The sequence below is a fragment of the Peromyscus maniculatus genome, chromosome 16 (assembly GCF_049852395.1).
Source record: "Peromyscus maniculatus bairdii isolate BWxNUB_F1_BW_parent chromosome 16, HU_Pman_BW_mat_3.1, whole genome shotgun sequence".
NCBI classification, from domain to species: domain Eukaryota; kingdom Metazoa; phylum Chordata; class Mammalia; order Rodentia; family Cricetidae; genus Peromyscus; species Peromyscus maniculatus.
This window is the reverse complement of record NC_134867.1, coordinates 51,526,884-51,550,595: the sequence shown is the minus strand read 5'-3', so window position 1 is coordinate 51,550,595 and position 23,712 is coordinate 51,526,884. Positions and strand designations below refer to the sequence as shown.

General features: G+C 43.1%; 1 protein-coding gene across 1 annotated transcript; it reads right to left on the bottom strand.

Annotated features, from left to right (window-relative positions):
• Positions 1-3,211: 3,211 nt before the first annotated feature.
• On the bottom strand, positions 3,212-22,052 carry LOC107401361 (retinoic acid early-inducible protein 1-epsilon-like). Its single transcript, XM_076552809.1, has 5 exons — positions 21,866-22,052; positions 20,377-20,509; positions 4,939-5,196; positions 4,231-4,497; positions 3,212-3,593 (listed from the first exon to the last, which is right to left on the bottom strand). Exons 2-5 carry the CDS (start codon positions 20,465-20,467, stop codon positions 3,310-3,312), a joined length of 900 nt encoding a protein of 299 aa, XP_076408924.1. The 5' UTR covers positions 20,468-20,509; positions 21,866-22,052; the 3' UTR covers positions 3,212-3,309.
• Between the last annotated feature and the right edge of the window lie 1,660 nt (positions 22,053-23,712).

Below are 23,712 nucleotides of genomic sequence, written 5' to 3'. Positions count from 1 at the left end.
GTGACAGGCTGGGGGGTCCTGACTGTTGCAGTATTAGGTGTCCTCTTCAGGGGTCCAGGTGAGGGCATCAGATAAGTTCTCAGGCCTGGTCCTCTGATAGTGTTTTGATAGGCACATGGACTCACTGATTCCTATTTTGATAAGTGTATAGGAGACACATTTTTACTTTCAGGATTAAGTTAATCATCAGCCTGTGCTTTAAGGATAATCCTGGACAGGCATGAGTGTATGGGCAAAGTGAGGTGTCATGGCATCCAACCTCTGCATTGCACTCAGAATGGAGCCAACTGCTGCATGTAAAATGGAGTCACCCAGGGCAAGCCACTGTTCTGCACAGTGAGGAGTAGTTTGGAGCCCCACCCAGCCTGCTCTCCACAAAGCTATCTTCTAAGAATGAGACAGGAAAATGCACCTATCAAGAAGAAGCCCCTGATGGCAACAGCCTGTCACACTTAGATGCCCTGGTGAGCAAGGCCCCAAGAACTGTCACTTTCAGTGTTACCAGTTTGGTCAGAAGTCAGTGGCACAGGTTTCCAAGAGATATGTTTGTTGGCTTTGCTGAAGAAGGCACATGCAATGTTCAACAGTCACTGGACGCAGCTGATGATGAGGGCTGGAGGTCAGACTTCAGAGGAAGAGGAGTAGCAGGGAGCACCTATTGACAAACAGGGGTGTGGATTACAGTGGGCTCCTGTGTACCCAGTTACAGCATCCCACACTTCTTCATTTCTCTGACACTCCCCCACCTCACAGACCACAGAACTCAGTCACAGGACCCTTCTCTATTTCATTTGTTCCTACTCTAAGTTCTGGTATGATAAGACTTCAGATGTTTCTGGAGTTGTACGGCATCGAATCAGAGATTGTGAATAAAAAAATCTGTGAACAACAACAACAACAAAACCCAGAAAATATGAAAGACCAGCAAAATATACCTGTATTTCTGTCTCTTCTCACCTTTTAACTTTACTTTCATTTTTTTTGTTTGTTTGTTTTTGTTTTGGGAGACAGGGCTTTGCTTCATAGCCCAAGTTGGCTTTTAGCTTACTATATAACCTACGACAGGCTTGAACTTTTGCAGCAATCCTCCTGCCTCAGCTCTCCACATACTGCAACTGTCGCTCTGACCAAATATACAGGTGGATTTAAAGTTTTTTATGCAATAAGAGTTATTCCAAAATAATTACACTGACTTAAAAATCTAACATATTAGCCGGGCAATGGTAGCACACACACTTTTAATCCCAGCACTTGGGAGGCAGGCGGATCTCTGAGTTCGAGGCCAGCCTGGGCTACAAAGTAAGTTCCAGGAAAGGCACAAAGTTACACAGAGAACCCCTGTCTTGAAAAACAAACAAACAAACAAAAATCTAACATGTTAACTGGTATTAGCTATGAATCTTTTTTTTTTTTTTTTACCACCCCATGCTTACAGGGAAATTTGTTAGATCATATTGAAATAGTTATGACATTGGCAATCTTCATCACAGTCCTGTAGTTTTTTAAAGATTTATTTATTTATTTATTTATTACATATACAGTATTTGCCTGCATGTATAACTGAACGGCACAAATGGGCACCAGATCTCATTACAGATGGTTGTGAGCTACCATGTGGGTGCTGGGAATTGAACTCAGGACCTCTGGAAGAGCAGCCAGGGCTCTTAACTTCTGAGCCATCTTTCCAGCCCCAAGGAAAAAGAATGGAAAATACCTTCTTTGTGTTTATATTGATTCCATGTTAAGGTCGCATTTAAGAGATAGTTGTTTAAATAAAACATATTGCTAATTTTAAAAAAAGCAAGAAATATACGTTGCTGTAAGTCTTAAAATGGCCACTGTCAGACATGAGTCCCGGTGTTCAAAAGACTAAATTTTTTAATTATTTATGTTTTTATTTTCTGTGCATGTGTGTGCTCCTGAGTGCATATCCATGCAACACATGTGTACAGGAACACGTAGATGCCATAAGATGGCATCTGATCCCCTGGAACTGGAGTTACATGAGGTTGTGAGTTGCCATGTAGGTGCTGGGAATTGAACCTGGCTCCTCTGCAAGAGCAGTAAGTGTTCCTAACAGATGAGCCATTACTCCAGCCTCCAAAGACACAATTCTGAGAAGCTTTTATGTGCATTCTCCCTTATGTACCCATTCACCTTACTCAGATGTCCACGTCTTTAGGTAAAGAAAACTGAATGTTAAACACCCGTGGACAAAATTGATAAACCGCTTTGAGAAATGACTTTATTAAGCACCCTGCTGTGCCATAACACACCACAACTTGTGTCCACTCCTTGTCCTGGGGTCAGGGAGATGGCTCTGGGCCTAAAGAGCTTATGGTATAAACAAGATGACCTGAGCTGAATCTCTGAAAGAACTGACTCCACAAATCCTTGTTCTTCTGCAGTGACATGAATAGGTTCAAAACATGAGAACTTTATTAGAGCAATTGCAATGCCCAAGGCACATACTGGGGAAGGATTTCACGCATCTATGTGCGTCACTTTGTGAGTCTAAGATGTGACGGGCCTCATCGGGTGCCTGCCTGTTCCTCACCTCCTGTTGTGTTTAACATTTTCACAGTGATGGGGACACCAATAATGACTAGGTTAATGACTCTTCAGATGATAAATCTTTTTTCTCATATGGAATCTGAGTGTTTGCTAGAAAGTGTGTAGCCTCCTGAGGTTGTGGTTCTGATTTTGGGGGCAATACTTTTCTATTTCGGTCTATAGTTATATCTCATTGCATCTTTTCTGCTGGGCATGTGCCTGGCATACACTACTCTCCATGCTAATCCACATGTCCCCTCAAGATGTTGCTTGTGTCTTGGTATTTAGTGAGTTAGCACCATCAGCTTGTGGTTCCTGCGTGTCAGTATCAACTGTATACGAAAGAGTTTGACCACAGAGACTAATCCACTAAACCACCATGAATATATTCCTAGCTCACTTTCCCTTTAAATAAAAATCTCAGCACCCACTCAACTGCATATTGTAGGGAAGGAAGTGAGACAGAAAGAGTAACATAGGGAGTCCTAATGGACTGTGTGAAAATAACTACAAATCTTTCTGGAGAGAGCACAAGGCAAGTGTCATGGTGGTACATGCAGGAGAGGCATTCAGGAGCTTGTTTAGTTCAGTTCCTGGTGTCTGAGCACAATATAGTATGTTGTACTGGCAGCTAGACTATAAAAAGATGAGTGTTGGGGGATGGGAAGATGGCTTAGTGGGTAAGGCCCTTGCTATGTAAGAATGAAGACCGGAATTCACATCCCTGATTTACAGTGGGACACCTGTTCCAAGTCCTCAGCAGACTAACTCTACCAAGAACCAGAGTGAGACCCCAGCCTGCTCCTTACCTTCTTGGGGACAAGTTTTGGGGACAAGTTTCATAAGTATCCCACCAATTAAAGGCACGGAGATGGCAATGACTGCTGCCATGTAGATAATTACTTTCTCATGCTGAGACATGATGTAAAGTGTTCTCTGGGTAGTATTTATGTTGGGTAGAATCTGTGTGGTATCCATGGTGGGTGGAAGCTGGGTGGTAGATTGAAACTGCGTGATATCTGGGGCCCTTGATGTTGATCCTTAAAAAAAAAATGAGGAAAATAAAGTGAACAACACATCCTCATCAGCACCTTCTCTCCCTAGGCAGACTAAAGGACTCATGTGTAGTAACTATTTTACAGTTCCTGAGTAGAGAAAGGAGGAGAGTTGTGTGTAAGATATCCTTGCAGAGTTTATTTCATTACCAAAGAAGCAAATGTCTATCAAACCATCAAACAATGTGACATATTTACTGTGGGTAGAACTTTCTGGATGTTGGGGCAATTTGTGGTGTTCAATTGTATCAAAGATAGTGAAACCTTCCAAAGTGATGTTAGTGCTGGTACAAGGGCAGCTATAAGTGAAGCAGAAAAGGCTGGAAGTTTACAGTGATTCAGACAGACTTGGCCCTATTAGCAGGCCATGGAGTGCCTGGGCCATTGGTTAGTAGGGATTGGGAAACATTGGGAGGTAAGATGGGGAAGACAGAGCCTTGTGGTCATCACTGCCTACCCAAGCATGAAGACCACCAAGAAATTACTCATCCAGTCTATCAAATTTTCTATTATACACACATGCTGATTTCTACATAGGGAAGTCACCAGACATTTCAAAGGAACCGCCATGCCTTTCCCACCCTGTGGAGGTTTCCCTGTGATAATCCACCTAAGTACTTACTTGACATTTCCTTCCAGTACTTTAAGAATTGCTTCAAGCAGTGACCAAAATCCCCCATGGAGAAAGTTACTAGATCTTGTGCTAGTTCTTTGTTCATCTTCCATTTCTCCTTGACACATATGTCTTTATCATGAATCACTCTCCATTCCTTGTTCTTTGGATTAAAGTATAAGAAACACTGTTCACCAATTGTGAAGTTCCAGGAGGCATCAGTGAGTTGTCCTTGTTTATAATGAGATTCCACGGTGCCCTGCAAGGTTTGATGATCTGCAAATGACACACAAAACCATCATTTTAGCTGGGCCATAGTAGTGCATGCCTTTAATCCCAGCACTCAGGAGGCAGAGCCAAGCAGATCTCTATGAGTTTGAGGCCAGCGTGGTCTAAAGAGCAAGATCCAGGATAGGCACCAAAATTACACAGAGAAACACTGTCTTGAAAAAAACAAAACAAAACAAAAAACCCTCATCTTCTTTCTCTTATAGAGCCATCACCCTTCCAAGGTCAAGTCTTTCTTCACATGCTTTAGTACCTGTATCCTTTCTTCCCTGGCTTGTCATTTCTTACCCATTAGGTACCATGTACTACTAGCCTGAAACAGTATTGAGCTCTTTCATGCAAATACATCCACAGCCCCCTTCCCACATAGGCTCTGCCATTCCTGTTTCTTATGGATAGCCTCTATCTTTACATCCTGTCCATACTTACCCCCAGTCTTGTCTGCCACTGGTTCCATGTTAAGTAGCTGCTTCCTCAGCTCTTCAAAAATGTCTTCTAGTTTTGGGGACAAATCCACACATTTCTTAATAGCATTTTCTTCCTTTCCCTGCTCACCCAAAGGTATGGTGTTGCTGTCATCATACAGAAGGAAATGTACTCCATCCACTGAGCACCGTCTTTCAAACCAGGGCTGTTCAGGTATGGTACGAGCTCTGACAAGGAAATTGCAACTAAGACTGTGTGTATCTGTGAGAGAAACATGCATGTGAGGTCCAAAGTGGAAGCAGAAGGCCACAGGATTCTAGGTATCTGTGATACCATCATTTTAGCTGGGCCATAGTAGTGCATGCCTTTAATCCCAGCACTCAGGACGCAGAACCAAGCAAATCTCTGAGTTTGAGGCTAGCCTGGTCTAAAGAGCAAGATCCAGGATAGGTGCCAAAATTACACAGAGAAACACTATCTGTGATACCTAGAATCCTTCTGATGGGCAAAAGGGCAGGAAGTAAAGCCTCTAGTCACAATGTCCACCTGTGGTGATATTTTGTGTATGCTCTAACAAATAAAGCTTGTCTGAAGATCAGAGGGCAAAGACAGCCACAGTGTTAGCCATAGAGGCTAGACAGTGGTGGCACACACCTTTAATCCTAGGACTCAGGAGGATAATTTAAGGCCATCCTGGGCTACATGAGATTAATTCAGTCTAAAAGAGAAACACAGCCAGGTGGTGATGGCTCATACCTTTAATCCCAGGACTTGGGATCTCATGCCTTTGCTGCCAGTACTTGGGAAGCAGACACCTTTAATCCCAGCACTAGGGAGGTTAAAACCAGAAGTGATGTGGCTGGGCAGAGGAAGGAATATAAGGCTGGAGGAGACAGGATAACAGAGGCATTCAGGCTGAGGTTTATGGAGAGGCATTTAGTCTGAGGATTCTTGGAGACAGGAACTCCCCCTTTCCATTGAGGAGTTGGTGACGTGAGAAATGGCTGTGGCTGGTTCCTTTGTCTTTCTGATTGTTTTTGTTTTGTTTTTGTTGTTGCTGTTTTCAAGACAGGGTTTCTCTGTGTAGTTTTGGTGCCTGTCTTGGATCTTACTCTATAGACCAGGATAGCCTTGAACTCACAGAGATCCACCTGCCTTCTGAGTGCTGGGATTAAAGGCATGTGCCACAGCTGCCCGGCTTCATTTTTCTTGCTGATCTTTCAACATTTACCCCATTTATTATAAAACCAATTAGGATCCATGCAATATCTGGTGCCCATCTTTTGGGACATGAATTCACAAGAAAGCTGCTGTCCTGTGGCTTTGCAGCCACCAGCACAGGACAGAAATACACAGGGCTCTCTGGAGTTAAAACCCCTCTGGCTAAGGAGTCAGCCAGAGTTTGACACTTTTGACATTCCCCTATGCAGACAGCTGGCTCTTTGGCTTCTTCTTTCCCGGTGGATTCTGGGCTTTCCCTGGACCCCCTCCTCAGGCTGCTGCCACACTAGGTAGCTGCCTCACTTTGCCATCATCTGAATCATCATTTGTCAGCAGATTTGGTGAGTCAATTGGGATTTCTTAAAGGGAGGAATTAGTTTTTAAAAAAAGACAGAGAGAGTTTTTCCCACATTAAGAAATAGGAAACACTATTACAATGAAGGTAGTTTGGTCTCTGATAATACACTAGACAGTTTGAAAATGGAACCATTAAATTAGAGGATAATTAACTTATATGGGATTTATGTAATGTCAATTATAAATATTATTTGTTTGATCATTTGTTTTATTAAAAACATTGGTTAATATGAGTGCCAAGATAAAAGTTTTAGAAAAACTTCTTAAAAACAGATCTTGGGATATTCATACCCAGACAGAACAATTTAAAAGAGAACCAATCTCAGCATTGCATTATAAGGTTATAGTGGAAAAGCCTAAGGTTTTCAAACAGCCAACTTTAATTTTTTTCAGTAACCTTACAGGAACTGTCAAATGACAGATATCCCCCAGATTGGGTAAGAGCTGAATGGACTCCTGTGCAAATGTTAAATATGACGAGATTCAAGGAAGAGATAGTATCATATGGCATGCATTCACCTTTTCTGAACCTGATGTTAAACTCATGGTCAACTTGTAATAGAATTATCCCTCAAGACTGGAGAGATTTGGTTACAGCAGTTTTGGAGGCTGGTCCCCAATTATAATGGAGGACCTGGTGGAAGGATAAGGCTAAAACCATTGAACAATGAAGTATGGCTAGAGATATTGAAATCTCCCAAGACAAACATCTTGGAAGGGGAGATTATGCTAATGTAGAAAGGCAATCATTATATGATGCCCAAACCCTGGCTTTATGCCCTGCAGCAGTCTTGAATGCCTGGGACAGAATTGAAGAAGTAGAAAAGAAAATTTAGTCATTTACTAAAGTTATACAGGGCCCAAAAGAAACCTTCACTGATTTCTTACAAAGATTGACTGCAGCAGTAAATAGAATGATACCAAATTCAGAAGCGAGACAAATAATAATTGAATCTCTGGCTTTTGAAAATGTTAATGCACAATGCAAAAGGATAATTAGGCTGTTAAAGACAAGATCAGCACTCTTGGGGGAATGGATATGAGACATAATCAATATTGAGCTATGGTGATGCTTGGATAGGAGAGTTGATTTCCAGAGGTTTGAAGAAAAATTGAAATGTCAAATATTTCAGTTGTGGTAAACAAGGTCACCTGAAAAGGTAATATAAACAGGGTGCTCCTAGAAACAATGTTTTTCAGGAATAATCCCAACAGAATGCCCTTCCCTTCTGGATTATGCAGAAGGTGTGCAAAGGCAGACTTTGGACTAACAAATGTAGATCAACAAGGGACCGACAAAGAAATCCTTTGCCTTTGCCATCAGGAAATGCCCTGATGGGGCCTCTCCCAGGCCCTCATATCAAATTCGGTTCAGTCATTTCCTGTCATCGTGGAAGAAACCCCTTCCCAGAGCAATTAAAGAACCTAATACCTATTGTAAAAAAAAAAAAAAAATACTGTTCTGGATGATAGAGAAGTTATAGAAGGAAGAACAAAAGAATTTCTGGAAACCATAAAGTGAATATTTCAACAAAGTTCTATAAATGAACAAAGACCAAAATTAAAAATACAAATAAATGACATTCTTATTGACGGTCTTGTAGACACAGGTGCAGATGTAACTATAATTGCACCAGAATATTGGCACCCATATTGTCTTCTTCAGGAGGTAAATGTTCAGTGTTTAGGGGTTGGAACATTATTGCAGTTAAAACAAACATGAGATAGGTGAAATGTGTATGGCCAGAAGGTGAAATGTGTATGGCCAGAAGGACAGAGAAGATAATTAAAGCCATATGTGACTAATGCAGTGAGGAATTTATGGGGATGTAATTTTTTTACAGCAATGGAATATCCAGATTAACATTCCACCAATCTCAGAAACAAACTGTAAACTAACATAAATTTCTGGGAAACATATTAAATGGTATTATACAGAACAGTCACTGACCATCTTGATTGTACAAGAACAGGACACAATAGCTGTTGATCTTTCAAAGACACCAACAGCCCTATCTTTAAAATGGTTAACAGACAAGCCTGTATGGGGTCAGCCATGGCTTTTAACATCAGAGAAACTGCAGGCCTTAGAACAACTGTTAGCTGTTAGCTTAGAACAGGAGCAGTTAAATGCTTAGCATATTGAAGAATCAACCAGCTTTTGAAATTCTCCTGTATTTGTTATTAAAAAGTAACCTAGAAAATGAAGATAACAGATCTAAGAGCTGTTAACAAGGTGATTCAGCCAATGGGCTCTCTACAATCTTGAATTCCTTTGCCTTCTCTGTTACCTAAAGGATGGCCTCTTATAGTTATATTGATCGAAAAGACTGTTTCCTTTACAAGAAGAAGAGAAAGAAAAATTTGCATTCACAGTACCTACTTAAATAATTCTCAACCTGTTAAGAAATAGCAATGGAAGGTTCTCACACAGGGAATGTTAAGTAGCCCTACCCTGTGCCAATATTTTTTACGACAGCCATTGGAAATAATACATATGCAATTTACTCAATCTATAGTTTACTATTACATGGACAACATCTTACTAGCTGATTCCAATGTGGATACTTTAGAAGTAATGTTTGAAGAAGCAAAGAAAATTTTGCCTTGTTGAGGATTACAAATTGCTCCTGAAAAAATACAAAGAGGAGATTCTGTTAATTATTTATGATATAAAATAGGTCTACCAAAATTAGTCCCCAAAAGGTACAAATTAGGAGAGATTGATTATGGACTCTTAATAACATTCAAGGATTGCTAGGAGACATTTCAAATCTATGGCCCACTATTGGGATAGAAAATCATGAACCAATTGATTTGTTTCCAAACTTAAATGGCGACAAGGACTTACATAGTCCAAGAGAAGTATCAGCTGAAGCTGAGAGCAAATAGGCTTTGGTGGAAAAAGAAATTACAGAATGCACATGTGAATTATGTGGGTCTAGAGCTCAACTGCATTCTGGTTATATTACCTTCTATGCATTCCCCTACAGGAGTTTTAATGCAGAGGGAAGATATTATATTGGACTAAACATTTCTACCACATAAATGAAGTAAGAAATTAAAGACATATGTGGAAAAGTTTTCTGGTTTGATTTTAAAAGGAAAATTAAGACTTCATCAATTAGCAAAAGTAGATCAAGCAGAAATTGTAGTACATTTTACTAATGATAAAATTGACAAATTATGGGCAGAAAGTGAACCTTGGCAAAGAGCTTGCAGTTTTTTTTGGGAGAGATTAACAACAAATATCCCAAAAGCAAAAGAATTCATTTTATAAAGAGAACTAACTGGATTCTTCTCATATTGTACAGGGAACACCAATTTCTGGAGCCTCTACATTTTATAGTGCTGCAAATAAATCAGGAAAGGCAGGTTATATATTAGGAAATTTAAGTAAAATGTATCAAAGTCCTTATGTTTTTGTCTAAAAGTCATAATAATATGCTATTTTGATGGTATTAATGGATTTTACAGAACATCTTAACATAGATATTGACTCTCAGTATGCAGAAAGAGCTGTTTTACACATTGATTCTGCTGAATTTATTCCTGATTAATCAAATTAGCTTTATTATTTATTCAGTTACAAGAAATAATCAGGAGTAGGAATCATCTTTTATACATAAAACACACATCCGATCCCATTTGAGTCTGCCAGGCCCTCTAACACAAGGTAATGATGATATAGATCAACTATTAATATGAACTGTGCTGGAGGCCTCAGAATTTCATTAAAAACACCATGTTAATAACAAGGGTTTAAAAAAGGATTTTGCCATCACTTGGCAATAAGACAAGGAAATTATTAGGAAATGTCTTACTTGTTCTTTACACATCCAAATTCCACTACCTGCAGGAAATAATCCAAAGTATACTCAAAGGAATGAAATCTGGCAGATGGATGTGTTTCATTTTGTAGAATTTGGAAAATTAAAGTGTAATAAGAACCTCAATGGCGCATATACATACATACATACATACATACATACGTGTGTGTGTGTGTGTGTGTGTGTGTGTGTGTGTGTGTGTGTGAATTTGTTAAGGGGTTCTATGGGGAAAACAGACTCACTGATATAGGATAAGGTAAATTCAGTTGCAGAGTCCTTGAAAAACTTTGTTCTGATCCCACTACACTAAAACATGTACACCACACCTTTGATACCTATTCGGAATTTCAATGTGCAAGTGCTTTGAGTTCTGAAAAGGCTGATTCTGTAATCATGCATCTGCTAGAAGTTATGGTCATCATGGTTATACCTGTACAAATGAAGACTGACAATGCTCCAGCATGTGTCTCTAGTAAAATAGTTTTTTGCTTATTAAAATATAAAGCACATTATAAGTATACTACACAATCCTACAGGACAAGCAGTTAACAGAAAAATCAAATTGAACTCTAAAGGATATGCTAAATAAATAGAAAGGTGTAATAAAGACCCCCAGAAATACATTACATAATGCTCCATTCACTTTGAATTTTCTCAATGCTAATGAGAAAGTAACAACAGCTTGGAGAGATATTGGATAATAGAAAAAACTATGGAATTAAATCAGCCTATATACTTTAAAGATGTGCTGACCTCAGAATGGAAAGCAGGATATGTGTTACATTGGAGAAGAGGCTTTGCTTTTGTTTCTCAGAAGAAGAAAAGCTATGGATACCATCAAAATTAATAAAGGTTTGATTTGAACAAGAGAGACCTATTAATTAGAAGAGGTGATAGTTTGTCAACCAGCATGATCATTCAATTAAAACTAACTTATATTTCTAACAAATGATTTTCTTTTGATTAGATATAACTTGCTAAAAGGAAACTGTAGCATGAATCTTAGAGAGTCTTATTAATGAAAACAAACCTGAGGCCAGTTATTGGGGTGAATGCTGGAAGGTCAGAGAAGCAGAACAAGCCACAGCTAACCTCACCTGGCCAACTTCTCAGCTGATCTTGTTTACTCAGACTAGAAGCCTCTGTGTCCTCATATCCGAATGGCTCTCCACTGAACTGTGCTGCTCAAAACCTAAAAGCTTAACCAGCCAAATGCTTAACCATCCAAATGCTTCCAGTTTCTGGTCCTCACGCTTTATATACCTTTCTGGTTTTGCCACCACTCCCTGGAATTAAAGACTCATCTTCTGGGTTTAAAGGCATGAGTCACCATGCCTGGCTGTTTCTAATGTGGCTTTGAACTCACAGAGATCCCAGGTGGATTTCTGCCTCTGGAATGCTAGGATTAAAGGTGTGAGTGCCACCATTTTCTAGCTTTTGTATCTAGTGGCTGTTCTGTCTCTGACCTCAGATAAATTTATTAGGGTGCACAATATTTTGGGGAACACAATACTACCACAGGGAACCTGCCCAAAATTAGGGTTGGAGGAGGGTTTTGTTTTTGTCTTTTTAGGAGAATAAAGGCATCCAGCTGAGGAATCTGGAGACCAATGGACAAATGAGATATCTGAAGAAAAAGGACAAATCATCCAGAAAAAAATGTCACAAGAAAAGGACTAAAGTATTAATAAAAAATTAATATATCACATCTCCAATGGATGAAATTTCATAAATCTTCCTAAATGTTTGTTTCTGATGTTCTCTACAGTCCATATAATGCAAATGGTCTTTTTGTAGTCCCAGTTCAATTAAAATTTAAAGCAGGCTTTGGAGTTGGAGTGTGGATGTCTCCTTCTCTAAACCCAACCATGATTGCTAAAAAGAAAATTCCAAAATTACTGTCTCATGTCAGAAGAGCCACCTGCTATGGGATAGAAGAAAAATCAAATTTAGGGACTATTATATTGCTAATAATATCATAATTCTTTAGTTTTATTTTGATTCTTTAAAGCTTTCCATAAAGTATAAATATTATCTCAAAACTTGTAAGATTAATATATATATATACACACACATATACATATATTTTAAACTTTTTGTCATGATATTAATGATCATATAGAGTACTAACTAATTCTAGAAAAAGGCTTCATCTAGCTTCCTCTACATGATTGGGGTTTGAATCTCTATCAGTTTTCAGCAGTGAACCATGACCATGCCTAACTGTGACCTTTGAAGTCTCCAAAAGGATGAAGGGGCTTACAACAATGACTTCACATGGACTACGGTAATGCCACTAAGCTGTCAACCACCACCCAAAGATCAGCTTTGGAGTACAAACTGCTCAGGACAGTTTTGAGATGGCTAGCTGAGATGATCCAGCCTCACAGACTACTCTAGCCAGGACTTGAGACAAGCCCTGCACTTTCTCATTGTGAAGAGATTGGACAACAAATGATATAGCTACCTCTCCCAGGACTTGACAATTAACCCATTTTTTCAGAGTCCCCTAAAAATGTCCTCACCCCCAGACAGCAGGAAGTAATTTTAAGACACAATGCTCTCATTCCCAAGAGGTGTAGTGTGTTGTTTCTGGTGTTTCAATGGGTTGTGGATAATTGTCATTGTTCTGGTTAGTTGGTTACAAGTTTTTATTGGTGATGGCCAGGAAAAAGTTAAACAAATGATATTAGATTCAGGATTCTTGTTTTGAAAAGAAAAAAGGGATACAGATATGATAGCATAAAAGGGTAAATTATTGAATCTACTCTGAAAAGAAAAAAAGGGGGGATATACATATTATAAGATAAAAAGATAGACTATTGAATCTACTCTTAAAAAGCAACTACTAATTTTAAATATTTTACATTGGATTGGATATTTTTATATTGTTTACAAATTATGTATATTGATACAAAATTGAGATTATTTTTCTTAGAACATACTGTACATACATTTCTACTCTTGTTCAAGGAGTTGTACCTGTATAACTCATTTAACAATGTAATGCAAATTTCTAGTCCTTGAAAGTTACTATTACCAGCTAATTAGGATATAAAGAAATGCAAATTGGTAGTCACCCATTACAATCAAACATATACTCATGTTAGGTATGTTTTCAATGTCAAACAGATATATTTTAGATAGACAGGGTGTCTTCAAACACTTCAAAGATCTACAGAATATGGCATTTAGGGTGTTTTAATAACACAGGTCCTTTTCTTTATGACAATGAGACATGTCTGCTCCTATCAGCACCAATCTATTTTAGAGAAGATGATGGGCATCAAAGAAACTCCATATGGAGTTTACTTTCTTTGTGGCAAAAGTGAGCCAATGGACAAGAAAGTGCTGTTGCTTTGAGTGCTGACAGTATGCTTTCTAAATGGACAAGCAGGACACAAAAGAAATGACTGCCGAACCTTGTCAAGATAGGAATGCCTGTCAGAATATCATGCTTCACAGAAAAGTCTGTCAGATATGCTAGACTGTAGGCCAAAGATGGATGCCCCAACATTGCAGAGGAACATTGGGTGACTGTCCAGGTAGCCAGCTGTTTCTGTCATTTCTTACATTTCTCACTTGCTTGCACTTCCTGCTTACTCAGTTAATATTATTTCCTTCTTAAGTCTCTGATGGAGTTGAAAACTAGACAGTTATTGTTATAGTTTTCCTAGTTACAGATTCATAAGAGAAATCCACTAATAGTGTAAAGTATATAGGTTGAGAGAAGGAAAATGACAGTTTTGGTAATTCGAATTAAATAGAAAGTGAATTAGATACAACATTTTGGACTGACCAAAATAGAATAAATAATGGGTATTTTCTCTGAATTTGTCAATTGTTAATGTACTAGACATTATGGATGTAACTCTTGACTGTATATATTGTATATAGTAATTGTACTTATTGTAAATAGGTTTTTCTTATATTAGTTATAACCTTTTTTATTTTAGACAAAAAGGGGGAAATGTGGTGATCTTTTGTGTATGCGCTAACAAATAAAGCTTGTCTGAAATTCAGAGGGCAAAGCCAGCCACAGAGTTAGCCATAGAGGTCAAGCAGTGGTGGCACACGCCTTTAATCCTAGCACTCAGGAGGCAGAGGCAGATGGATCTCTGTGAGTTCAAGCCATCCTGGGCTACATGAAATTAATTCTCTAAAAGATAAACAGATCCATGTGGTGAAGGCTTATACCTTTAATCCCAGCACTTGGCATTACATGCATTTATTCCCAGTACCTGGGAAGTGCACACTGACTTTAATCCCAACACTAGGAAGGTTGAGACAGGAGGTAATATGGCTGGGCAGAGAAAGGCAGAAGAGACAGGATAACAGAGGCATTCAGTCTGAGGTTTCCTTCCCCTTTTGGTTAAGGAGTTGGCAAGGTAAAAAATAGCTGTGGCTGGTTCATTTGACTTTGATCTTTCAGCATTTGCCCTGATATCTGGCTCCAGGTTTTTATTATAAGATCAATTTAGGATTCATGCAACATCCACCAGCATCTTGATCCTTATTTTCGGGCCATCTTTGACTGTCTCATGTTGTAGGACCAGCAGGTACACACAGTGTCACCAGGAGGATTTATCTCACAAGTATTTTTAGTGACTTTTATCAAGTGTTGAGGAATAAAATATATCACATAGCATCTGCATTCCTGGGACTGAAAATCTACTGTACACACAGGAAAGAGGAGGCACCATAGAACATGTGGTAAATTTAACATGGAGCCTGGGAGTTCAGGAAAGGCCTCCTGGAGAAATGCTGCAACTCGGCCTGGGAAGGGGAGCTGTCACCTGTGAGCACAGTGCTCACCTGAGTTCCCACTGGGTCCCTTCACACAACAACATTGGGCATCAGATCTCAGATTCTTCCACATTAAACCTCACCCCTAACTTATTCCAAAGCAGAGATCTCTGTCTATGATCTGTTTGAAGCCCCGATCTCTCTCCCCTTCCTCATACAATTGTTTCCAGCACACTTATGGCGCCTGGTCTCCCAGACTTTCCCTCACAGCAACAGAAGACAAATGTCCTAGAGCTGTTCTGTTCAGCAGACTGCACAAACAGGCAGGCGTTCCTAGTGAGGATGCATACATATAATCCCCTGTGTGGGTGTGAGCCTGAAACCTAAAATAAATAATAATTTTTAAGGGTGCTTTTAACAAGTTTGCAATATAATTACACTAAAAAATGCAAAAGAGATGTGAAAAAAACTTTTTTCCTCTGACACCACCCCCCAAACATCTGCTCTGAGGTGGACTGCTGCAGGTTTGGGGACCTCCTTTCCTGTCCCCTTCAACAGCTTCCTCTTCCCTTCTCCTCTCTGCCTCTTCCACCACCTGTTCTCTACCTATCTCTGTGGTTCCCACACCCCCCAACACACACACATTTTCCCCTTCCTGCCACTCTTAAGGCTTGGATTGGTTCTTGAATGGCTGGGATTCTCTCTCATTCAGCACACCTCACTGGAAGATTTGCTGGACCTGAACATGAGCCCTCCGGAGCAGAGAACAGGCTTTGTGGTTGTGAAGCAAAGTCAAAAGCTCGGTACTTTAGTGGATCAGATAGAATAGGCAACAGGTATTTGCAAGAAAACTTCACTTAGAAGTTTAATGAAAGGAAACTGTTTTGCTAAAGCAGGAACAGGGAATTATGAAGGTGATTTAAAGAAAGCATCCCTGTTATAATAAGTACCAATTACACACCAATAAATAATAATAAAACAATAACCATAATGATAAATGTCTTAGAAGAATTACACACAAGCCTTCAGATTTTAGTTAAGAAAACATTTTTACAATCTACAAGTGCGCCTCAATATTATTGATTAGACAAGGTCTCTAAGAGCTTTGGCTAAGTAGGCTAGACAGGCTTGCCACTGACCCCAGGGTTCCCCTGCCTCTGCCTGCTTAGTACTGACAATAAAAGTACACAGCACCATGTCTGGCTCTATTACAGGAGTTCAAGGGGTCAAACCCGAGTCCTCATGGTTGTGAAACAGGAAATTTACTTCTCAGCTATCTTCCCATGCTTTGGACACACAGGACCTTTAGTAGTCAGCAAAGAGCCAGACTTTTCTGGAGATAATGCCAATGTGCTCCAGGAATGGCTTGCAGGAACCTGGCCAGAGGCTGTTCCATACTGCCTGAAATAGAAAATCCAGAACTTTGACAACTGGTAGTGAAGGGCATTTGTAAACACTCAGAGAAGTACATGTGTCAAAGAGGATGTGATATGAAATATGTCCGCTTTGTTCCATGGAGAAGCCTGTATGATTCTAGTTTACCAAGCATGGCAAGGATGCCCAGGGAGAAGGGCACAGGCCTCGGCAGATGCCCAGGGATGAAAACTACACAAGGCTAGGGTTGTGGTGTTTGAATAAGAATGGTCCCCATAGGCTCATATATCTGAATGCTTGGTCATCAGAGAGTGGCACTACCTTAGAGGGACTAGGAGTGTGGCCTTGTTTGAGTAAGTGTGACCTTATTGGAGGAAGTGTGTCATTGGAGGTGGGCCCAGAATCTCTCTCCTTGCTGCCCTTGGATCTGGATATAGAACTCTCAGCTACCTTATATGCCTGTATACCACCATGCTTCCCACCATGAGGATAATAGACCAAACCTCTGAAACTGTAAGCAAGCCCCAATTAAAGGCTTTCTTTTATAAGAGTTGCCATGGTCATGGTGTCTCTTCACAGCAACAGAACACTGAGCAAAACAATGTTTCTCACATAAGTCACTTTTGGTAGAGTGTTTTATCTCAGAAACAGAATGAAACCAGAACAACACATGCCAGATCCCCTAGACATACTGCAGTGCTCCAGGGATGGCTTCCTGGAACTGGTCAGAGGATAGCCCACACTACAGGACAAAGAAAATCTAGGCTGGTTAAGTCTGGTAGTAGAAGAGTGGCGATCAAAAATCTCAGAGAAGTGCATGTGCCAGAGTGGATGTAACAGCAAACATTTCCAGGGAAAGTGTTCAGAGTCCATGACACTCTGTGGGATGCTGGAACACCAACATTGAGAAGCATATTGAGAATGACCTGGGAGAAGGGCACCAGGACTGTTCAAGCTCAGGGATGATGATGACTCAGGGTTGTGAATGTGCTTGAAAACTATTTCTAACTTTGAATTCCATGGTACAGAAAATCCCATCAGTTGGAGTGGTCAGGAGGCAGTAACATCAAGGGCAGTGGTCCATTGATGAGGAAGGGGGACCCACCTTGAAGCCTAACTGCTTAAGGGGGTCATGGCTAACAGAACACAAAATCCTAAATAGAGATAGATGGTTAGCCAACCCAGATGTGGCTTATTTTAATAATTAAAGACAGAACAGATGATCAAGAAGCTGAGAGCTGCTGTCCCATGAAAAGCCCAGGCTCCTGTGCCCATTGTCTAAACTGAACCATTGGGGGTGGAGAGGTGGTGCAGTGGTTAAGGACACTTGTTCCTCTTGCAGAGGATCCAGGTTTGATTCTCAGCCACCACACTTGGTGCTCACCACTGCCTGTAATTCCATTTCCAGATCCAATGCCCTCTATTGATCTCTGAGGGAACCAGGCACATATATAAAATAAAGCTAACTAAACAAATCTAACTGAACAATTAAAACTGAATAACCTCAATGAGATCCCAGATCTCTGAATACTTGGTCCCCAATTGGTGACAGCTGTTTGGATAGGTTTAGGAGGTATGGCTGAAGGAATTATGTCACTGGGGGTGTGGATTTGAAGGCCATTTCCATTTCTTCATCTCTGGACCGTGCTTGAGGTTTAAGATGTGGGCTCCCAGCTGCACATGGTATCACAGGGCTCTCATCCCAGCACTTGAGCAGTAGAGGAAGGCAGATCTTTATGACTTTGTGTCTAGTACATAGTGAGCTCTAGAACAGCAGAACTATATAGTGAGACCTTGTCTCAAAAACCCAAACCAAACTAATTATATAAGGGCTCTAATCTTGCTGCTCCAGCCACCATGCATGTCCATTGCCATGCCTCTCTGCTGTGAGGTGTTGGACTCTTGTCCCTCTGAAAATAAAAACTTCCTCTGTATGTTACCATGGCCTTGGAGTTTTATCACAGCAACAGAAAAGGAACCAATACCACTATTATATAAACAAGCCAGATGGTCTCTGTTACACTTGCTCAGCTCTATCTCTATATGTTGAATAAAAATGGCTGGACCTGTCTCTAGGGCTCTATGACTCAGAACAATCTGTCAGCTTGAGGTGTCAGTTCTAGGAAATGGCCTGAGGGAGTTCATGGCAGTGATTAAATGGAGAATCACCTTGCTTGGGCCAGGAGCCAGCCTGAAGCACCTGCAGCAGGGAAAATACACTCCATTTCATTGTGGCTCCTGACATGATTTTGGGCCCTGGGAGAGAGCAGCCCATGGGTCCTGGGCTATCAGGAGGCCCATCAGGCCTCAGGCAGACATCATGAGGTGAGCTCTTTCTCACTAGGTTATGAGGTGGACATGTCACAGTCAGATGAGATGTCCAGCAGTGAGACATCGCTGCAGGGACACAAGAGTCACTGTGTGTTGAGAGCTGCCTAGCAGGGAGAGACAAGGACTCTTGTCTGACAGAACATCTCCTGTTCTCCAGATGGTTGTGGAGATCTTACCTCATCTAGAGGAGGTGACTGAGGTTAGTTCTCAAGTAAGCTGCCACCTCTCCCTCAGCAAGCTCCTCAGACTTCCAGGAGTGTCCTCTATGGCCATGGGATCCAAGGAATCCACTGGACAGCAATGGAGAGATCAAGATGCCCTAAAGCCAGGACCTCCTCCTGTCATTTCCAGCTGACCCAGAAGTCACAGGCAGCACAGAACCCACTGCTGACTGGGAAACAGGCAGCTTTGGCTGTACTTTTGAAGACACTCTGAGGGGATGGGCACCAAGACTGGTACATGGGATATATCCTAATCCCCTAATGGACAGAGGGCAAATCTGCTGTCCCGTTCACCAGCTTGTTGCATTCTGAGTCTGTCACACTGAATGCAGAACTGAGTATTTGATGCAGGACAGATGTAGTGAGATTTGCCAGGTGGAGAATATTCAGTGCCTGTGATTTGCAGAAAAATCAAACCCCCTCCTTTCTAAGTGAACACCAGTATCTGATGCCATCCCCCCAGGAGGTAGACTCTATGGGCTTGGGAGCAAGGACAGAAGCTTTCAACCCCCCCCCACAGGACCATCGCCAGAGTCCTCCATAGTGGACAAGGTGTGCTAGTCCATTAGCTGAGGTGTCTTCAGGCATGAACACAGATTGACGGCTGGTGGAAAAATGGGATTAAAATGCAGTTAATGGACTGAAAAGTGTGGAAGGCTGGATGGGCAGGGAAGGGAGCTGAGAATGCTGGTGAGTCAGGGGAATTGAAGCTGACCTTGGTGGTACAAATCTGTAATCTCAGAAACTTGGATGACCATGGGAGAGAAGGAATTACTGAAGATTCTATAGTATGTGCTGCAGTATGCAATCCTGTCCCAAAAGAAAACAATAAGAACAGAAAGAAGAATGTAAGGGGAAAAAAATAGGAATGTCCTTGGTTGTGGCTGCCTGGTCATCTGCTGAGAAATACCTTGGGAACGTGGGAAAGAAAATTCAAGGGCAAGGATGTCCTGGGATGGTGGAGACCTTGTGAGGAATCTCCAGGAAGGCAGTCTTCAGAGCACAGCATGCCTTAGGTCCAGGGAAGCTGTCTGAGACCTCCTCCTGAGGGGTCCACACTGGTGACTCTGTTTGGGCTTCAGCTGATCCCAGTGGTGCTGAAGGTGTCACTAGCTACCCCCTCTGCTACACTGCCCTCCTCATTCATGCAGCCCCTTCCTGGTCCTCCCGGGATTAACTTTGTCAATGCATTGAAGAGAATCGGGAAGGGACGTGGTGAGGACCAGGGTGACCCCGGACTTAAGTCCTGATGATAGTGAAGAAAAGCCCGGGGGGCTTCCTGGGAGGAGACCCTGACCTCCTGATTCAGTAGTCCAGTGCCCTCCTTCCCTACTTGCCCCAGCTAAATCCCAGGAACTCACCGGTGGGCAGCGTGGGCTCCAGACAGTTCAGTAGAACGAAAAGGCTCCGAACTAGGAAAAGATTTCCCCAGGTGGCTGCAGCCTTTGCCATGGTTCCTTCCTGAGACCAGGTTACCGACAGGTGTGACTGGAGCTGTGGAGAGAATGGGGAGTCCTCGGTACCGCCCTGCAGAGGATACTGCGCAAAGATTTGCAAAGTCTGGGGCACCTGGACTGTGAATTCAGTCCTTTCCGTGCTCCACTTTGCTGGTTCCTACTTCCAGTCTTTTCCTGTTTCTCTTCTGGGATCCCTCAGGGCCCTGGGGCTCTGGTCCTCCTGCATATTGCGATTTCTGTCACCCTGGGGTGCACAGAGTGCCCGACTATGCAAGAAATGAGGGGACTGCAGCTCTGGTCTTGGGGCGGTTGCCAGCTCGCTGGCCTGCCTGCCTGCTCTCTGGCCAGCTAGTCTGTCGTCCTGGTCGCCGGCCCACTTTGTTACTGTCCTGGGCCCTCACTGCTCCGCGCCCTGGCACGCTGCCCGAGTCCGCAGGCACTCTTAGTGGGCCTGCCTTGCTTCCATGGTCCGCCCCTTCGCTGGGATGCGCCCTGGCTCACCAGTCTGCCTGCGCCGTCGCTAGGTGGCGCCCTGGCTCCGTAGTCCGCCCGCGCACTCTCCTGCCTACGCCCTGGCTCCCTAGTCCGCCCGCCCCCTCGCCGGGCCCGCCTTGGCTCCCTAAGTCGCCCGCATTCTCGCTGGCCCTGCCTTGGCTCCATAGTCCGCCCCTTCGCCGGCATGCGCCCTGGCTCCCTAGTCGGCCCGAGCCATCGCCGTGCGGTGCCCAGGCTCCTTAGTCCATCTGCCCCGTCGCCGGGCCCCTTCCTGGCTCTCTACTCTGCCCATGCCAGAGCCCAGTGGTGTCCTGGCTCCCTAGTCCGCCCGCCCCATCGCCGGGCCCGCCTTGGCTCCCTAGTCTGCCTGCACTCTCGCTAGCCCTGCCTTGGCTCCATTGTCCGCCCCTTCGCCGGCAAGCGCCCTGGCTCACTAGTCTGCCTGCACCATCGCCAGGTGGCGCCCTGGCTCCCTAGTCCGCCCGCGACATCGCCGTGCGGTGCCCAGGCTCCCTAGCCGCCCACGCACTCCCCACGGCCGCGCCCTGGCTCCTTAGTCCATCTGCCCCGTCGCCGGGCCCCTTCCTGCCTCCCTACTCTGCCCGTGCCATCGCCCAGTGGTGTCCTGGCTCCCTAGTCCGCCCGCCCCGTGGCCAGGTCGCACTCTGGCTCCCTAGTGAGCCCGCGCACTCACGGGGCCGCGTCCTGGCTCCCTAATCCGCCCGCGCCTTTACCAGGCGGTGCCCTGGCTCCCTTGTCCATCCACCCCGTCGCCAGGCTGCGCCCTGGCTCCCTAATCCGCCCGCGCCTTTACCACGCGGTGCCCTGGCTCCCTAGTCCATCCGCCCCATTGCAGGGACATGCCCTCGACGGCCCGCCCAGTCCCTGGCAGGCTAACCTGGACAGCTGGACTGTGAACGGAGTGTCGAGGACACTGATGTCCTGGACTCCCACACCCCGCGGTTCCTTCACCTCACTCACAGGCAGCTGCGCCCTCAGGGACCCTCAGCAACAGAATCAGGAAAGGTTGAGACAGAATAGGACCATGGCCTTTCAGCTGGTGTCACTGAAGATGGCAGCCAGAATCAGGGATCTTGTTATTTCTATGCTCCTCCCTTTAGATGCTGACCAATCAGAACGAAGCTCAAAGTCTGTCTCCGCCCCCTGCCCCCCTCTGTCTTCCCCCTTCAACCCGGGACCTGGAGAAGTCGCCAGCAGGTTCCCCAGGGCACCCTGCTAGAGGGCTGCTGGCCCTATTTGTCACAACGGACAGCTCAGGAGTTCCAAGCTGTGGGGAGAATGGCTCCCCCCATTGCCTGAGCCCCAGGATTAGCCTACCCCAGCGCTTAGTTTTTGTGGCCACCCCACCCCCACCCCCATCAACGACCTCGGCTTGGGGAAAAATTAAAACGGGCCCAATTTCTAGTACAAAAAAAAATTGTAACTAGGGGAGAAAGAACTTTCCGGTAGACCTTTGGACTCCATCATTTTTTTTTGCCCCAAGACGGGGTTTCTCTGTGTACCCCTTGCTGCCCTGGAACTCACTCTAAACCAGGATGTCCTGGAACTCAGAGATAGTAGCCTATCTCTGCTCCTGAGTGCTGGGATTAAAGGTGTGTGCCACCATTGCCTGGCTTGAGCTCCCCATTTTTACAATTCCTGAAAGACAAAGAATAAATTGAGACTGTTGCAGGATCTTAGGGGCATAAATGTGACTGTGGAAACAGAGGGGGCTCTCCAGCCAGGGTTCCCTGATCCTACTAGAATCCCTCAAGGACTTACATTATCACACTTGACTCAAAAGACTGCTTTTTCTCTTCCTTTACATCCCCATAAGGGACATTTTTTGCATTCTGTGTTCCTACTTTCAACAATCAACAACCAATAACCTGATAAATATGGAAAATTCTAACATAGGGGATGAAAATAGCCTCACTATGTGTCAATATTCTGCACATAAGCACTTGAGCTGATGCTGATTAAATTTCCCCAGGTATTGGTCATTCATTCATTATATGGATGACCTTCTCCTCTCCTGCTTGTAAATCAGTACTTAAGTAAGTACTTAACTTTCTTGGTAAATAAACTTAAAAGAGCAAAATTTAAACATAGCTCCAGATAAAAATAGGAAAAACAATCACCTTACAATTACTTAAAACATATTATTACTTCATAACAAATTAGCCATCAGCCCCTCAACTTAAAACTTAAAACATAGTCATGTAGGTATTGTTTGTTTTTTAGTTTTGTGTTTACTCTTGGTCTGACATAAATGATCAGACTCTCTGTGAGTTTCAGCCCAGCCTGGTCTACAGAGCTGGTTCTGGGACAGCCAAGGTAACACAAAGAAACCCTGTCTAAAAAATCAAAATAAATAAATAAACAAAATAAAAGTAAAAAATATAAAAGGGTCCTAGAGGTGGTGGCACATGCCTTTAATCCCAGCACTCCGGAGGCAGAAGCAGGCGGATCTCTGTGAGTTTGAGGCCAGCTTGGTCTACAGAATTCCAGGACAGACAAGGCTACACAGAGAAACCCTGTCTGGAGGAGGTGGGGGAGATACAGGAGGCATATAGATCCTTGTGTTCACAAATAAGCTCTAGGGAAATCTGGAATATTAACCTCACAGGGTTGTATCTTCAAAGAGGGAGGTGTATAACGTGTTTTCTGCCCAGAAGGCTGGTGACTTCTGTGTTATTCTGCAAGGCAAGACCACAGCAGCTTCCCCAGACCCTTATCTTGATT

Bases quoted from the DNA above. Each gene is read 5' to 3' on its own strand.
- LOC107401361 (XM_076552809.1), bottom strand. From the start codon at position 20,467: ATGGCAAAGGCTGCAGCCACCTGGGGAAATCTTTTCCTAGTTCGGAGC. The intron at 5,197-20,376 runs GTGAGTTCCTGG...TTTCTCTCACAG, and splicing joins GGAGCCCACGCTGCCCACCG to ATACACACAGTCTTAGTTGC. The intron at 3,594-4,230 runs GTAAGTACTTAG...TTTTTTTTTAAG, and splicing joins GTACTGGAAGGAAATGTCAA to GATCAACATCAAGGGCCCCA.